The following is a 16062-nucleotide window of genomic DNA, read 5'->3' on the forward strand; positions in this document are numbered from 1 at the left end:
GAGAAATTAGAACCTTGCGCACTATGGGTGGGAATATAAAAGGTGCAGCCCCTGTGGAAAACGGTATGGAGATTCCTTAAAAACTTAAACATAGAGTAACCATTTTATCCAGCAATTCCTCTTCTGGGTATATAATCAAAAGAATTGAAAGGAAGATCTTGAAGAGAGATTTGCACATCCCTGTTCATAGCACCATTATTCACAATAGCCAAGAGGTGAAAACAACCCAAGTGTCCGTTGACAGATGAATGGATAAACAAAATGTATATGCATGCAATGGAATATTAGTCAGTCTTAAAAAAAGGATGGGCATCAGTCCTGTCACATGCTACAGCATAGATGAACCTTGAGGACGTTATGCTAAGAGAAATAAGCCAGTCACAAAAAGACACATATCGTGTGATTCCACTTACGTGAGGGATCTAAAGTAGTCAAATTCATAGAAACAGAAGGTAGAATGGTGGTGGCCAGGGCCTGGGAGGAGGGGGTATAGGGAGTTGTTGTTTAATGGGTACAGAGTTTGTTTTGCAAGATGAAAAAGTCTGGAGGTCCATCACACAAACTTAACACAACTGAACCGAACACTTCAAGATGGTAAATTTTATGTTATGTGTTTTTATCACAATTTTTTTAAAAAGTCATTACACAAATAGAACTGTTTTAAGTTCTGTGCAGTCTTCAGGATGTCAAATGAAGATAACCTGTAAAGACAAAGCAATCAAATTAATCTCTAAGGAGAAGGGTCAATTTGTTAAGATTTAAAAAGCACGCATGAGTCTCAGACATTTAAAGAATCAGAAGGGTCCCAACTTTGGCCTGGTTCAGAGAGGTGTCAGGAAATGGGATACAGCTGAGTGTTTACAAGGCATCTGCTGTCACTAGGCCTGTGCTGAGTAGTAGGAGGGTCCACGTGGTCTCTGTCCGTGAGGAGTCTGTCTGGCAGATGGGTAGGTCGGGGTTCGTTCTCTTGTTGTTTGTGGAACTGAGGAGTCAGGTAGAACTGACTTTAGGTCCCCCTCACCTCGGCATCCTTCTCAGGCAGGCTTCCCTCCTGGTAGCTTCCAGGAGGAAGTGGCTGCCTCCAGCTCTAAGTTTGTCTCCTACTCGGGGAAGCAGGAGTCTGTCTCCCTCACGGTTCCAGCAAAGACGTGGGATGGAGTCTTTGGGGTTCTGCTTTGGCTGACGGGTTCATCCTTGAACAGATCACTGTGGCCAAGGAGGGCCACCGTTGTGTGACTTACCCTGGCGCCCTGAGCCCAGCTGAGCACAGGGCGCTGTTGTCAGAGGACAGGGAGCAGAGGCTGAGCAGGCAGGCACGACACGTCTCCCATGAAGGATGAGATGTGTACAGAGTACCATCGATCTCAGGGAAGGTGAAGGCCAAGTTAGCAGCCAAGGAAGGGCTGGCTGAGGCTGCCTTTGAAGGGTGCGGGCCTGGGAGGATGGGGGCATAGGTGTGGCAAATCCTAGAAAATGGGAATCCTGAGGGAAGTAGAGGGGAGTGTGGAAAGGATCAGCCTTCGTGGCGGGAAGCCTGAGTTTACTTCCCTGCTCTGCCACCCGTCTTTGGGCAAATTCTGAACTCAGAGCCTGTTTCCTCACTCCAGAGGGGGGAGGTGACAACAGCCCCCCATCACAGGGGGGTCTGAAGAGCGTGTGGGGCGATGGGTGGTGGCCAGCCCTGGGCCAACATGCAGTAGATTGCCTGCTCTTACTTTGACTCCATTGTGGAGGTCAGCCCCGTGACTGTCGTCGTGTCTATCGAGGGGCCATGCGAGACAGTTACGGAGTCATCGTGGCTTTCCGCTCCTCACCTAGTGGCGGGTGGTCTGACGATGTCGACCGAGCTGGCCCGGTGACGCGCTCCCCTTGTCCTCTCTCCCCAGAAGCGAGAAGTACGGCTTCATCACCTACCGGTGTTCTGAGCACGCCGCCCTCTCTCTGAGGAACGGCGCTACCCTGCGGAAACGCAGCGAGCCCTCCTTCCAGCTGAGCTACGGGGGGCTCCGGCACTTCTGCTGGCCCCGCTACACTGACTACGGTGAGTATGTAGGCCCTGCACATCCCAGTCAGACCCAAAACGTCAGGGGCAGTGACCTCCTTTATTGAAACCTAAAGCCCACTCTGGACCCGGCTGCCACACCCAGACTCCCCTGTGCTGGTGAGTATAACTTGGCAGCCACCTGGCCCGGAGGCTGGCCTCTGGTGCATCTTGTCCTGTGCCAGGACTGCTACCAAAGAGACGAAGCCTCTCGTGGCCTCTTGGAAGGTCCAATCTCGTGTTCACAGCCACCTGGCAGAACCATGGCTACCGTCTCTTTGACCTCACGGGGCCAGTAGCTGACCTGCCCCCTTGAGGGGCATCCACGGCGGCCCCGACAGGCAGCAGCCTTGTCCATTAATGGGCCGCAGTGAAACTATTGTCATCTGGGGACAAGTCAGTGAAGAAGGACAAAGTACCATTTAGGAGAGAGTTCTTTATAGGGGAGAGTCTGGTGCAGCCTCCGGAGTGCAGGGCTGAGTGTCAGGAGACCCCGGAGGCTCCCGGCCAGGCAGCGCTCCTGACTGCACGTTCCCCGTGGGGACCCAGTTCCCTGGCCATGTGCTGAGGGATTCATAGTTTCGTTGGCTGCCTTACGTGACCTCCTCACTGGTTTCCTAATGGGCAAGAAACTGTTAAGGGAAGCAGAATTAGAGGCTTTTGGAGCTGGAAAGGAGCTCTGGGGGACTCTGCTTCAGGCCTCCCCATCCTACAACCAGGGCAACCGAGGCCCTGAGACACTGCTCACATGGCAGAGGTGTTCCAGCAGGAGGGCAGTGCTGCTGCCCGCCGCCCGGTGCTCTCTGAGGCCTCGGGCGCATCCACTCTGTGGTGCTGACCCTGGCGGCAGATTTTCTGGTCCGCTAGCCTTTCTGAGCTGCTTGCCGCCTTCCCCTCTCACTGCCTCCTCCACCCCCACCCAGATTCTAATTCAGAAGAGGCCCTGCCTGCGTCAGTGAAAACCAAGTACGAAGCCATGGATTTTGACAGCTTACTGAAGGAGGCCCAGCAGAGCCTGCACTGATAACAGCCTTAACCTTCGAGGAATACCTCAATACCTCAGACAAGGCCCTTCCAATATGTTTACGTTTTCAAAGAAATTAAGTATATGAGAAGGAGAGAGAGCGAGTGTGTGAGAGAGAGAGAGAGAGAGAGAGAGAGAGAGAGGCTTGGAACTGCTGTCCTTTTAAAACAAACAAAAAAATCAATGTTTACATTGAACAAAGCTGCTTCTGTCTGTGAGTTTCCATGGTGTTGACGTTCCACTGCCACATTAGCGTCCTCGCTTCTGACGGGTTGTCCTGCGTGCGTTCCAGACGCTGAGTCCGTCACCCGCCTCCCCTTCCTCCCCGACCGACGTCCCCTCGTAGACGTGCAGCTGTGTTCACCATACCATTTCTTGTCTGTAGTGTGTGATGATGAAATCGTTACTTGTGAATAGAATCAGGATTATAAACTCATTTTTAATTGAAGAAAAAAAAGTATATCCTTAATGTATTTATGGCTCAGATGTACTGTGCCTGGGATTATTGTATTGCTTCCTTGATTTTTTAACTATGCACTGTTGTGAGGTGTTTGCCACTGAGCTGCACTGCTCCCTTTGCCAGAATGCCCCAGAGGTGCTGGGTGGCCGGAAGCCTGGTCACCGGGGAGGTGTGGCATGCAGCCACAACTGGGAGGAATGGAGAGAGGTTTCTGGGCCTCTTCTGCTGAGCGCTGCCTTGTCTCTCATTGAGCAAGTTTGGGTCCATTTACAATCAGAGCCCTCATCTGGTGTCCAGCTCATGCTTAGAATTTGTGCCTGGCCATGAGTGCTCAGATCCTTGCGGACCTTGGAAGGAAGGTGGGGTGAGCTGCGTTATTCCCGTTTTCCAGGCAGTGCCCCAAGAGGCGAAATGACTTGCCCAGGGTCCCACAACCAGTGAGACTACAGAGGAACGGCCCAGCCCGGGCCTATCCTAGGATAAAGAGGCAAAGTTGCAAGGACTGGTAGAGGTGGGTTCAGCTAAAAAGGACAACAAGCTAGACGCTTCCAGGCTTCTTTTGTGGGGGTAAGTCAATGGCTGTCTCACCAGCATGGGGCAAGTTTAGGCTCTGGTACCAGTCTTGATCCAAGGGGTCCTGTGGTTTGCTTATACCTGTGGACATGCCATCACAGCTTCAGTGATGCACCTGGGGTGACACAGAGAGGCAACCTGGGAGCGGTCATTCATCCTTTTTGGGCCAGCCCATCCTCCTTCAGCTTGACTTCCCTTTTCTTCACCTGTAAAGTTGTTTTGGTGGCATGGGGCAAGGGGAGCAGGAGGGAGACATGAGGGATGGGGATGGACAAGACAATCTCCAAGCTCCTCTCCGACTTAGAAAACGTTCATTGGGCTTTACTTTAAAATTTGTGTTCTTCAGTGATGTCAGAGCCATGTCCAGCTTGGATGTTCTGCAGGTGCCTTGGGGGCCGTTTGTGAGGGAGAGCATGGCCAGGAAGGGTAAGAGTGCATTGCTTCTGCTTCAGACAGAGCGGCTCCAACTTGGTCTCTTTCACACATCAGGGTTCCTTGGGAAATTTTTGTGTTTAAAAGAAAAAAGGTCTGCTGCTTAAAAAAAGTTTGAACTTGACTCATTTAACTAAACGAGGTGATTTAATCTATTATTAATGCCGGGCCTATTTCTTTGGGAATTGGTAGTTATGGGGTTTTGCTTTGTTTGTTTGTTTGTTTTTGCAGTACGCAGGCCTCTCACTGTTGTGGCCTCTCCCGTTGCGGAGCACAGGCTCCGGACGCGCAGGCTCAGCAGCCACGGCTCACGGGCCCAGCTGCTCCGCGGCATGTGGGATCTTCCCGGACCGGGGCACGAACCCGTGTCCCCTGCATCGGCAGGCGGACCCTCAACCACTGCGCCACCAGGGAAGCCCTGTTTGTTTGTTTTTAAGATTATAAAATACCTCAGTAGGTTAACTGGGCCGACGAACCTCTCCTGAGAGGTGAGCATACTCCAAGCTGGCAGAGAAGGTTGGAGGAGACAGGCGTTAGAGGAACAGGGAATTTGAGTTCCTGTGTATCAAGTCACTTCACCTCTCTGGGCCCCAATTGTCTTTTCTGTGTAATGGGCTGAGGGGGAGAATTAGGCAAGCTGATCTCTAAGGTCCTTGCCAGGTCTGATAGTCTTAGCTTCTCCTAAGGTGGTATCTAGCAAATACATAGTGGCACATGGGCCACTACTCCCATGTCCTCGGCCAGTAGCAGATATAACTAATCAACCACAGTACTCATGTTCTCTGAGCTTGGTCATGCTATTAGAATCCTCAACACAGTTCTGAGCAGCCATTACTAACTGATCAGAGTTTAACCTGTTTAACCTTCTGGTCTAATCTTTGAATGGTTTCTGTTATACAGAACTATATGGTGGTGGGTTTCATGCTGGCCCATCCCTGATCTATGAGAGAAAATTCCCCTAAAGCCCTTCCTTGGCACAGGACTCCCAATATTACTCCGACACAATCCCATTTCGGGGTGGGGGCCAAGTGGAATAGTGGGCAGGAACATGTTTGGGGAAGGCAGGGTTTAGGAGGATGGACCAAAAGGGGACTTTCCACAGCATGGACCTGCACATTCTAAATTCCTTTGATAGCTGTTCACTGCCTGGCATACAGTAGGCACACAATAAATGGTTATGGAATAGAACGGAATGGAATAGAATTAAAATCCACCCAATGCCTCCCCTAAGTCCTGATTTGCACCAAGGAGTAAACTGAGATTTCATCCTGTGGAAAAAGTAGGAAGGAACTCTGCATTCAGAGTCTGGAGAACTGGGTTCAGTCCTGGCTCTGTCAAAAACTATCTTTGTGACTTTGATAAGTCAGAGTCCCTTCCTCTCCCTAAGCCTTGGTGTGCCAGAAGGAGTCAGACTAGATGATCTCTAAGCCCCTCCTATTTACTTCTTCCTTGACTGCACTAGCCTAGAGATTCTACCATGAGAAGGTGGTACCTTAGGGTAAAGAAATGCAGGCTTTTAGTGAAGGACAAATGTGTCCCCTCTTCTGGGTCAGCTGAAGCTGCCCTTTCACTTCAGATTAATACAAGGCACTTGAAGGTAGTTAGACATTGGCTCTTGAGTGTAGTACTGGGACGTGATATGCCTAAGGTGGGGGCTGGGTCCCGCTGATGGGAGAGGGTGCCTCCCAAAGGCATCAGGAAGTTTCTTCTCTCCATCCCGTACATAAAAGGCTGCAAGTTCTAAAACTGACCAACCCTGCAGACAACCTCCATCCGGAAGACTCATTCGGTGCTCTGTATCATTTACCAAGGAGACTCCAAGGTCTCTCCAGACAACTAGTCAACCTTGGTCTCTTTCCCACCAAATTAAGGAGTAACCCAGAGGGAGCAGCTGCCATTGGCAACCATCTCATTGTAGCTCTGTCCTAGTATTTGCTCTTGATCATGTTTACATGTGATTGCCATAAAAGCTTACAGTAGACTGTGTTGGTAGCCACCCACGCAAGGCAGGTTGTACTGTCCATCTCTGTGCCGTGCTGGTGTTTTCCAAATATGTCCGATCTAAACGCTAAGTGGAATTCTTCCATCTCCTTCCTCAGTCGGTACGGGCTGAATCAGAATCCTCACTCCTGGGGGCTCTGGTTACCGAAGGAAAATGCATCAAAGAGGTAAAGAATATGAGTGGATGGAGTGCAGCTACGGCGGTGACCCCCTTCCCCCCATCATACCTTGCCCCCCAACCAGAACACTGCTTTGAGACCCAAAGCGCCAGTCAGGTGTCTGCATCTGCTGTGAGTTCTCACAGCTTTGCGTGTCAAATGTGCCCAGCAGAGAGGCAGGGCTTCAGGGGTTCCAGGGCGGGAAGAGGAAGGGAAGAACGCTCTAAGCTGCAAAGACTCGGTACCCAGGTCCTGATGTGGGAAGACATGCAATCAGAAATCGTTCTCGCCTAAAGCCTGTGCTTGTTGATGTTTGGAGAGCGATTTCTTCTAGGTGTATGCAATATACGTACTGAGGGGGCAGGGAAGGCATGACAGTGCAGCCCTTCTGCAGGGATGGCTTGGAACCCTATCCCAGGCCTTAGGTTCAGTTGAAATGACAGCTGAGCCTGCAGCTTGAGAGATGGGACATCCCAGCTGTGAAGCAGAATCAACCCCAAAGGATTTGTTGATCTGACTCACTGACATCAAAACCGCAGTATTTTCTTACCATTTGAGATTTAGCAGTTGTCCTCAGATATGACCAAGGAAAGAAATTGAATGTACAGTAGTAGCAAATAAAGTGAACCTAATGGTTTCAATGGCCAAAGAAGAGGGATCCTTCCCATGGGGGCAGAAGGAAACCGGTTTGTGCTTACGTGCAATATGTTTAAGCTGTTCCCCAAGTCCCTGAGACATTTGCACATATAGATGGGCTCCAGGGCTGTCTGCCGGGTCCAGGGGTACGGGGTAAATGGAGGGAGAGCTTGGGAGCTGGGAAACCCTCATGCATAGCGATGCCCTTGGCCCAAAACAGACGTGAGGTGGAGGGCCCCTGAGAGCCGGCTGTAGAATGTCCAGGAAAGTAGGCAGAGGCTACCTTTGCATGGAACCAATAAAAGCACTTTGAGAAAACCACAGCACTCAGCCTGGCTCCGTGTTTCTGCACTGGCGAATATGGATCTCCTTGGGCTGTGTGAGGCATTCTCCTAGGGATTGGAACAGGGGATCAGGAAAGGGGCTGGTGAGGGAGGAGGGAGCAGAGATGCCTTCCTAGACATCAGCCACCGGAGAGCCCATTCTAGGGCCAGCCCTTTGCTGGCCTCTTTGTTGGAGGTCCTAAAAATGGAGTGGTGCTTTTCAATCTCGGTACCTATTTCTGTAAAAAAAAAAAAAGAAAAAAGAAAAAAAGAAAACACAGCTGATTGAAATGGGTTTGCAGAGCAAATCGTTTATCTATAAGCCATCTCAAAGTGAGAAACCCAGAGTTTCTTGCTTGCTATGTGGTCTTGGGCCACTGTTTCCTCATTTACAAATGGGAATATTGGATGGAATGAGCACTAAAGTAAGTCCCTTTCACCTCTGATAGACTCAGATTCCCATCCTGGAGCCTCGGGAATCCAACACTAACCCACAAAACCAATTCCATTCTCTGACTGCCCAGCTCACATTCAGGGTGAGAGTTCTCTGCAAGGTAACCAACCCGCGGTGGATTCAGACCCACATGGTCCTGGCCGAGTTACCTTATGTGAGGAGGCCAGCTCCCCAGGACAGATCTAAGCCATAGTTTCTGGTGGGGTGGTGAGAAGTAAACCCCAGCTTGGCTAGGTGGCGACGTCGAGTCTCACATGAGCCTCGTCATTGTCCTCGCCGCCGAGCAGCTTTCAGTCCGAATGTCGTGACCACTTGGCTGTTTCTCTATTGCTCACAGACAATACTAGCAATACACTTGTTTTTCCAAAACAGCTTAACTTAGGCACTTTTCACACATTTCTTTCAAATGATTGTAAAACATATGGGGCAACAGGAGGCGTGGATCACGCTGCATATGTTTAGGGCAACTTTTGTTTTTTGTTTCATTATAGCAGCGGTGACTGAGGCTTCAAGATCGGGGGACAGATGTTTAGGTACTCCATTTCATCAGAATGCCTTGCACGTTCAGAAGCAGCACAGAAATCCAACTGCCCGAACTGGGGGGTTCGGAAAATAGGGTTTTGTAGGTGGTCGTTCCCTGGGCTGTGCAACAGTGTCTCAAAGACACGTTTTATAGCCAGAACCCCCTCTCTGCTGTACATTTTGTCAAAGGATCCTCCAAGCCTCCTTTTTCACTTTGCCAGCCTTGCTCGTGGGTGACTTTTGAAGGGACTGGTCATCTTCCACCTCAGCACTTTGCCTTATCAACGTCTAGCCGCCATCTAGTGGCCAAAAACTGTATCTACCAGCTACCCAGATGGAAGGCAAATAAATCCTTTTGGCTACCTTGCTGTCCAACACCAACTTTGGGAATGAAATGCAAGGTCATGAGCAAACTGTGTGTTTAGAGCACAGTGTAACACCAGTCAGAAGCCCCAGCAGCAGCCATGCAGACTGAGAAGTAATACACTAGCTATCCTGTTGGCAGCAGAGACAGGAGTGGACCCTGTGCCCAGGTGCCCAGGAGGGGTTTACTGTAACTGCAATACTGGCAGCACAGCTGCTGACCTTGTTAAGTGAACCTCTGCTCTGTGCCACCCACTGGACCCTTGGGACAAGCAAAGAGGTTGAGTGTGAGGATTCTGTGGGGGGCCTGGCCATGGCCTTTGGTATGGTCCACCGAATAGCCAAATAGATTTTTTTTGTTTGTTTGGTTTTGTATTTAAAAATCTTGTCAAATGTTTTTGTGTTAGGAATAAAAAGTCATAAACTACTCCCAACTTTGTTTCTGGAGGAATGTTCTGATTCCAATGGAAAGAGGTTGGAAATCTCAAGGGGTGTGCGGTCAGAGTGGTCAGTGGACCAGGGAAGTGGACCACTTGGATTTCCAAATGGTTTCTGGGGAAGGTGGCCATCCAGAAGTCTGGCCCAGGGCAGTCTGCTCCGGAAATTCACACCCACCCCCTTCACCTACTTGTGCCACGGGATTAGCATTGGTTTGGAGCATCTGCTTCTTCCAGAGGCAGCTGCTAATGTTGAAACCAACACAAGATTCCTCTCCCCAACCCCAGGTTTCTAAAGAAACAGTGTCTGTAGCTAGCCTTAATCGACTGGGCAAGGTGGTCCCTATGGTCCCTTCCAGCATTTCCAAATATTGGACTCAAATCCTTTTCTCTTAGTGTGACCATGCAGCCTAGAGAATTCTGAGCAATAGGAAGCCAGGGCTTTCCCTGGCTCTGTGACAGGGTCAAACCAGGGAATGGCTAACCTTGTGAGGTTTGGGCATCCCCAGGGGTACTACTGTAGGGGGCATTATTTATTAGGAAGCTCAACAAGGTAACTACAGCCTGGGGTGTGTGAGCTCAAGGTTGTGTGTGTGTGTGTGTGTGTGTGTGTGTATGCATGTGTGCACGCCTGTGTTTGTGTGTATGTATGGAACTACATTGATGCATTTCTTGAGAAAGGTGCAAGAATTTCACCTACACAGAGGGACACATCTGCTTTGTTATTTATAATAGAAAGCTAAAATTTAATTTTTTAAAGGACACTGCTGATGATTGAGAATCAAGTTTTTAGTTTTGCTATTTTTTTTAATTGGTAGAGGATTTTTTATATATTTTTTCCATTTTGTTGGGTTGTGTCCTTATTTATATAAATACATTATCCCTGAGGGCAAAGGAAGAGAACTTCTTTGCTTTTAATTATTATGGTTGGCATTGTCCCCATTTTATTTCTGGTGTGGTTTATCTGTCTTACCTTCTAAATGAGACACTGTTTTCCTGTATTTGTACATTGTCAGATTCTATAGTTTCCTAGATAATTTAACCAAATTGCTGTATGTATTATTATTCCGTGAGTATAAAGTTCTATTTTAACGTCTGTAAATACTTCAGAACTGGCTTCTTTTCTCAAACTCCCACTGTGGAGTTAATTGTTTACATCACAAAAACTGTAGAATCTCTATGCTCATGTACTGTAAATAGTGAAGTGATCTGCTTATAAATAAACTTAACAAATACACTATGGAGATTAAAAAGAAAATACCACCCACAGCCCTGCCCAGGTGTGTCTTTCTTTATTGGTCCTACGACGTGCTCGTTGAGGGTCGCGCTGGCTACTAACTGGGAAAAGGATTCTAGCTGCAGCGTCATCTCTCAGAGAAGACCCCAGTCCAGGTGTGCCCCTCACTCCAAAACTCTCCGAGCTCACTAGTCCTTTCTTCATTGCACTTTTTTGTGGATCATGATGAACCATTCAGACTCGCCTCACATAACATTGTTCCATTCTGGCTTCTTGCTGGTATGACTCTTATGAAGCTATAGGTACCACCTTGTGAACGAGGACTCCCTCGTTTTGGTATATCCGCTTTTTCACACAAGCACACTAAATATATGTGCTAAAAGAGATTTTGACATTTTGGTTTCAGACAACGACACTCACCAACTGACGACTATGAAACGGTTTCTGGTCGGAGGATATGGAAAACTGGAATTGTGTGCCGTATTTGGGTGAACTTGAAACATTTTCCTTTGCTCACTTACTCCCAGTGAGAGCAGTGAAGAGTGGCATCTTCCAAGACTTTCCGTCTTGGATTGTGTGTGCTATTGCTGCGGAGTTGTCCTGTGTTGGGCCAAGATGGCCAGGCCTTAACACCTGGCATGGATCAGTCACTGGGTGCAGGCCACCACCCCTGGGCAACTGTCTCCCTGCGGATGAGGTAATCCCCGAAGGGGCTGACGCCAAGGGCTGTCTGCTGACAGCGCTCATCACTGCTGGGAACACAAGTCTTCAGTAAAGGGTCTGTGCAGCCCATCACAGCATCTGCCACAGCTGGATATTAGGGGTTCGTGTGTTGCATGTGATAAGGATGTGGTTATGTTAGAAAACGCCCATATGTCTTTAAAGATGTATAATGGAGGAGTAAACGATATGTCTGGAATTTGCTTTTCAATATTTCAGCTAAGAAAAAAATGAAAAAAATATAAAAGGACAGACGAAGCAAATGTGGCAAAACTCGATATTAGAATCTGGGTGATGGGTAGGTGGAGATGCATTGTGCAGTTCTCTACGTCTGAGGATGATTGCAAATTTGTGTACTATAAAATGAAAGTATAAGAACAGAAATGATTCTAGGTAAGCAGGTGAGTCTGGTGCTAATGTTTAACTGAGTCTATGAAAGGCAAAATGTTGGTTGTAGCTCAATAAAAAGTGCTCACAGCCAAAAAGAGCCTTAAAAGCCACTAGGGAAGATGTAAACTAAATTCTTCTTCAGTCTTCAAACCCTATAACTCTGACTTGTCAAGCAGGTGCGTGGTTTCCCACTGGCTTGGGTACCCTCCTCCAGTGAAGGGTGGGGCCGGTCTGGGCGTGGATCCCCGCTTGCGCTACTGGACACAGCAGGACTTGGATGCAGGCGCGCCTCCACCTGAGCCTGGTTTTCCCCCAGGCTGATTTCCTGCGGCGGCTGCTGCAATCAGACAAGAAAGAGAACACACCAGATGAGAGGAGGCTGTGGCGGGCTTTCCCTTTGACCTGGTTTGGACCAAGAGTTGCAAACTCAAGGGCTTTCAGAGGCCCTATGTCTACCACTTCATTATTGGAATCTGTCCTACACTGGTTGGGGGCAGTCAGGGAATCCTTGCTGGGAGCCTCAGTCTTGGGAACCAGGCTCTGCTACTGCTCACGGTGTGACTTGGCCATGACACTTCACCTCTGCGGGCCTCAGTGCTCTCATACGTAGAATGGGGACAGCTAGGTCGTGGGGAGGCCCGAATAGGTCCACGTGTGTGAGGCTTTGCGGCCCCGCCAGGCACGCCATGAGAGCTCGGTGTGTGTGGCGTAGGGGCTCTCCGTCCTCCCCCTTCCACAAACCTTGGTTGGCTGCCTGCCCTTTCTGCTTCTCCTCCTCCAGCATCTTCATCTTGGCTTCATACTCGTCAGCGAGCACCTTCCACTCCTTGCGGTTGTTGGTGATCCCATCCAGCATGGGAGTGATCTCCTCGTGGAACCGGGAGAATTCCTGGAAGAGAGAGACAGAGCCTCTGGCGCAGGAGTCGAGCCCTGGGGTCCGGGTTCCAGGTGGAGCACAGTGGGTCGTGTCTGCACTGGAATGAGCTGCCCGGGCGGGCGCGTTGCAGCTTCCGTCCCCAGCGGTGTGTGTGACGACACTGCAGGGCTTCTGGCCACAAGGTCCCATGCCTCTCCCGCTTGAAACCCTCCTGTGGCACTCCCTGGTTTTCAGGATGAAGCACAAGCTTCTTCACAAGGCTTTCAAGCTCTCCAGACCCAGTGCTCTCCCCCTTCACCAACTTGAACCCTCCGGACATTGCAAATCTGTCAGTTTCTGTGGGCTTCATACCAGCTCTTGCCTTTGCTGGAACACTCTAACTTATCCCTTCTTTTCCCTTGAGGCCTCCACTTAGACATCACTTCCTCGGGGAAGCCTCTTCTGATCCCCAAGGTAAGTCAGGTCCTCTATTAGCAGCTCCCCAAACCTTCTCTTCCTACAGCTCATTTCACTGTAATGACTCGCTTTGCCAATGTGCCCCCGGAGCTGTGAGCTGGAGAGGGCAGGGACATCTCTGCTCATTCATTGGGGTGGCCTTGGCCTAGTACAGGGTCTGGGGCACAAAGACAGTCAATATTTGCTGAGTGAAATCGGGATAGGAAGAGGATTCTTAAGGTCTCTTAGCTCTAAGAATAAAAATAATGCCTTTGAGCACAGCACGTGACAGTTTATGAAGTGCTTTATCTCCTTTGATCCTCAGAAACTCCTGCGAGGTGGGAAAATGAGACTCATTACTCCTAGATTTTTAGATGAAGAAACGGAGATGCAGATTGGTGGAGATTTGCACAAGGTAAGGATGGCAAATCCAGGGTCTACTGTGGAGTTCAGCCAGAGCCAGCTGTGCTCAGAGCTGCCTGGGTTCAGATCTAGATTCTGCCACCAGCTGTGTGACCTTGGGCAGGACACCATGAAATCAGGACAGCACCTCATAGGGTTGCTGTGAAAATGCACGTAAAGCACTTAGCCCAGTCTTTGTTGTTTCATATATTACTGATGGTCGTGGAGAGCGTCAACTATGCTGCCCTGTTGCTCAGAGGACCCCAGTTAGTCTGCGTTTTATCAGAGGTGCACTTGTGCGCCCTCTGGGAGCAGAAGGGCTGCAGCTTATGCAGCAGAAAGAGCCCTAGACTAGGGGTCAGGCGTCCCGGCCCTGATGCTGTCTCTAGCTGACTCCAGGAACCTGGCCCTGTGATTTCTCCTCTCTGACCTCTGTCTCCTCATGTAACATGGCCAAAATAAAAATAACAAATGAGAGGGGGGTGTGTGGCACAGATAACATGGATTGGGGCGTGGTGGGTTTCTCAAGAGAGGGACTAACTTTGAGCCAAAACTCAAAGAGAAGTTCCAGATTATCTTTTGGCAATTGAGTAACTGTGACCTGTCATATTCCCACAAGCTGGGGAAGTTAGGAAGGCATGTATCTGCTATGCTCCCCATTTCTCTGCCTGAAAACACGATATGTCATTTGTCCCGCAACTATTTATTGAGCAACTAGGATATACGAAGCTCCGGGCTCTGGCCTGGGTATGCAGTCACACAAGCTCCTACGGGGCTGTCCTGAGGACCAAATGCCATCGGAGGTGAGAAGCACTTTGTAAAGTATCACTCGTCACTTGCCAGGGTTTTTTATTCCTGATGTCATTTGGGAATCCCGGGCTCATCAAAGACACCTTGTTGGGCCTTTGAAAGCAAAGGACTTACCTTGTAGACAAAGGTGCAAACGAAGTCAATGAAGCCGACCTGAAGCTTGGGGAGTTCGTCCGCCTTGTTTCTGTCCATCATGGGCTGTCAGCGGGGGGAGAAAGAGTTAACTGCACTGGGCTCCTCCTGGCCTGATGCAGCAAGGGGACCCACCCTACCAATGAAACATTCTTGCAAAACAAAAACCCTCTAACTGGTCTCCCTGTGTCTGGTGGGGGGCCGGCTGACAGTTCCAGCCAAGTTTACTTTCAATGTCGGTAGGTTCTCAGCTTGACCAGGTCATCCCCTTGCATGGTCTGTGGTGTTAGAACAGAGCCAGGGGAGGTGGATTCCTAGACTGTCGGAACTGAAAGGGAAATCTAAGTTTTGGCGTCCACTTGTCAATCTCTACTTAGCTGAGTGTGCTAAGGACACATAGCTTAAAGCAGGGTCCTCAAACTTTAGGAGAGAGCACATTGCTGGCCCACCCCCAGAGTTTCTGTTCAGGCAGGTCCAGGGTGGGTCTGTGGATTTGCATCTGTAATATGTTCCCAAGTAACGAGGTTGATGGTGGTCTGCAGGGGCCATACTTTGAGAACCACTGCATTAAGGAAAGGTCATCTCTGTGGTAAGGTCACACATCCCTGTGTCAAGGGTGAGGAGGCACATCTGTCCATCACGGCGAGGTCACTGCTCTCCACCAGGATGAGATCACATGCCCAGTATCAGGCTGAAGTCCCTTCTCTACTCACAATGGGATTCTGTTGCAGCACCGTGCGCTCCAGGTCACCTTGTTCCCAGAATTCGGCAGCAACCAGTAGCGCCACCTGCAACAGGCAGACACCCGCCATGGAGTCAAGCCCCAGCCCCAATCCTCCTACCCCTGCTCGCATCCCACGTGGGTTTCCAGCTCAGCAAAGACATAAACCCCACTCCTGCCCTGCCACCCCACTTTATGTCATCCTGGGAGAGGTCCTCAGGTGATTGCCATGTCTTGGGAGAGGAGGATGGAGCAAAGGTGGGCTGCCTCAGGAGCTGGAGAATCCAAGCCACATTAGCTGCTGTCACCAGTACTGGGATGCTCCTTCTCTCGGGTCAGGAGGAGTGCATACCTTGCTCTGCACCTCCCAAGGCTTGGTGATGGCTGAGAGATCACAGGCGGTCATCATCATGGCCCTGCACACAAGCACGCCATCCATCAGTCCGGAGCCAGTCATGGCTGTATATCTGGTTAATTCCATCTATCTCTCCTTCCTCTGCCCCTACTAGTAGGTGACCTCATCCCATGGTGAGAAGAGGGGTCACTTCCCCATTGCATCTGAAGGTCAGGTTTTGAAATCAAATAGAGGTTTAAATCCTGCCTCTGTCAGTTACCAGGAGTTTGACATTGAGCAATTAAACCAACTTCTCTATGCCTCAGTTTCCCATCTGTAATAATAATGGTACGTCCCTCATGGAGTGGGTACAAGATTAAATGAGATAATGTGTGAAAAATCTTAGCATGGTGCCTGGATATAGTATGTGCATAATAAACACTGGCGATGATCAGGAACATATATTAGGTTTCTATTATGTGCCACACACTGTTCTAGGCATTTTATAGACATCAATTTCATTTAAATCCCATCACATCCTCGAAGTTCCTTCTCTCCTGTCTAATATAGAACAATGTTT

At 49.5% G+C, this 16062-nt stretch overlaps 2 protein-coding genes across 7 annotated transcripts in view; one reads left to right on the top strand and one right to left on the bottom strand.

The window, feature by feature from the left end:
- The window catches only part of PPARGC1B (PPARG coactivator 1 beta), a 113421-nt gene extending 102728 nt beyond the window's left edge, over nt 1-10693 (top strand). For 2 of the 5 annotated variants that reach the window (XM_060143946.1, XM_060143948.1), the window contains 2 exons: nt 1887-2041; nt 8594-10693. In XM_060143946.1, the coding sequence (XP_059999929.1) occupies nt 1887-2041; nt 8594-8718 (280 nt within the window). In that variant the 3' untranslated portion in view covers nt 8719-10693. Of the gene's footprint in view, nt 1-1886; nt 2042-2964 lie in introns of those variants that run through there. The other 3 variants (XM_060143947.1, XM_060143949.1, XR_009539624.1) reach the window with 2 other exon arrangements.
- A 1332-nt stretch (nt 10694-12025) lies between these two features.
- PDE6A (phosphodiesterase 6A) overlaps nt 12026-16062 on the bottom strand; it is a 68864-nt gene continuing 64827 nt past the window's right edge. For both annotated transcript variants that reach the window (XM_060146473.1, XM_060146472.1), the window contains 5 exons: nt 15501-15564; nt 15141-15215; nt 14410-14493; nt 12513-12660; nt 12026-12105 (listed from right to left, as the gene is read on the bottom strand). In XM_060146473.1, the coding sequence (XP_060002456.1) occupies nt 12026-12105; nt 12513-12660; nt 14410-14493; nt 15141-15215; nt 15501-15564 (451 nt within the window). The remainder of the gene's footprint in view (nt 12106-12512; nt 12661-14409; nt 14494-15140; nt 15216-15500; nt 15565-16062) is intronic.

Source organism: Lagenorhynchus albirostris, chromosome 3 (assembly GCF_949774975.1).
Source record: "Lagenorhynchus albirostris chromosome 3, mLagAlb1.1, whole genome shotgun sequence".
Taxonomy (NCBI): domain Eukaryota; kingdom Metazoa; phylum Chordata; class Mammalia; order Artiodactyla; family Delphinidae; genus Lagenorhynchus; species Lagenorhynchus albirostris.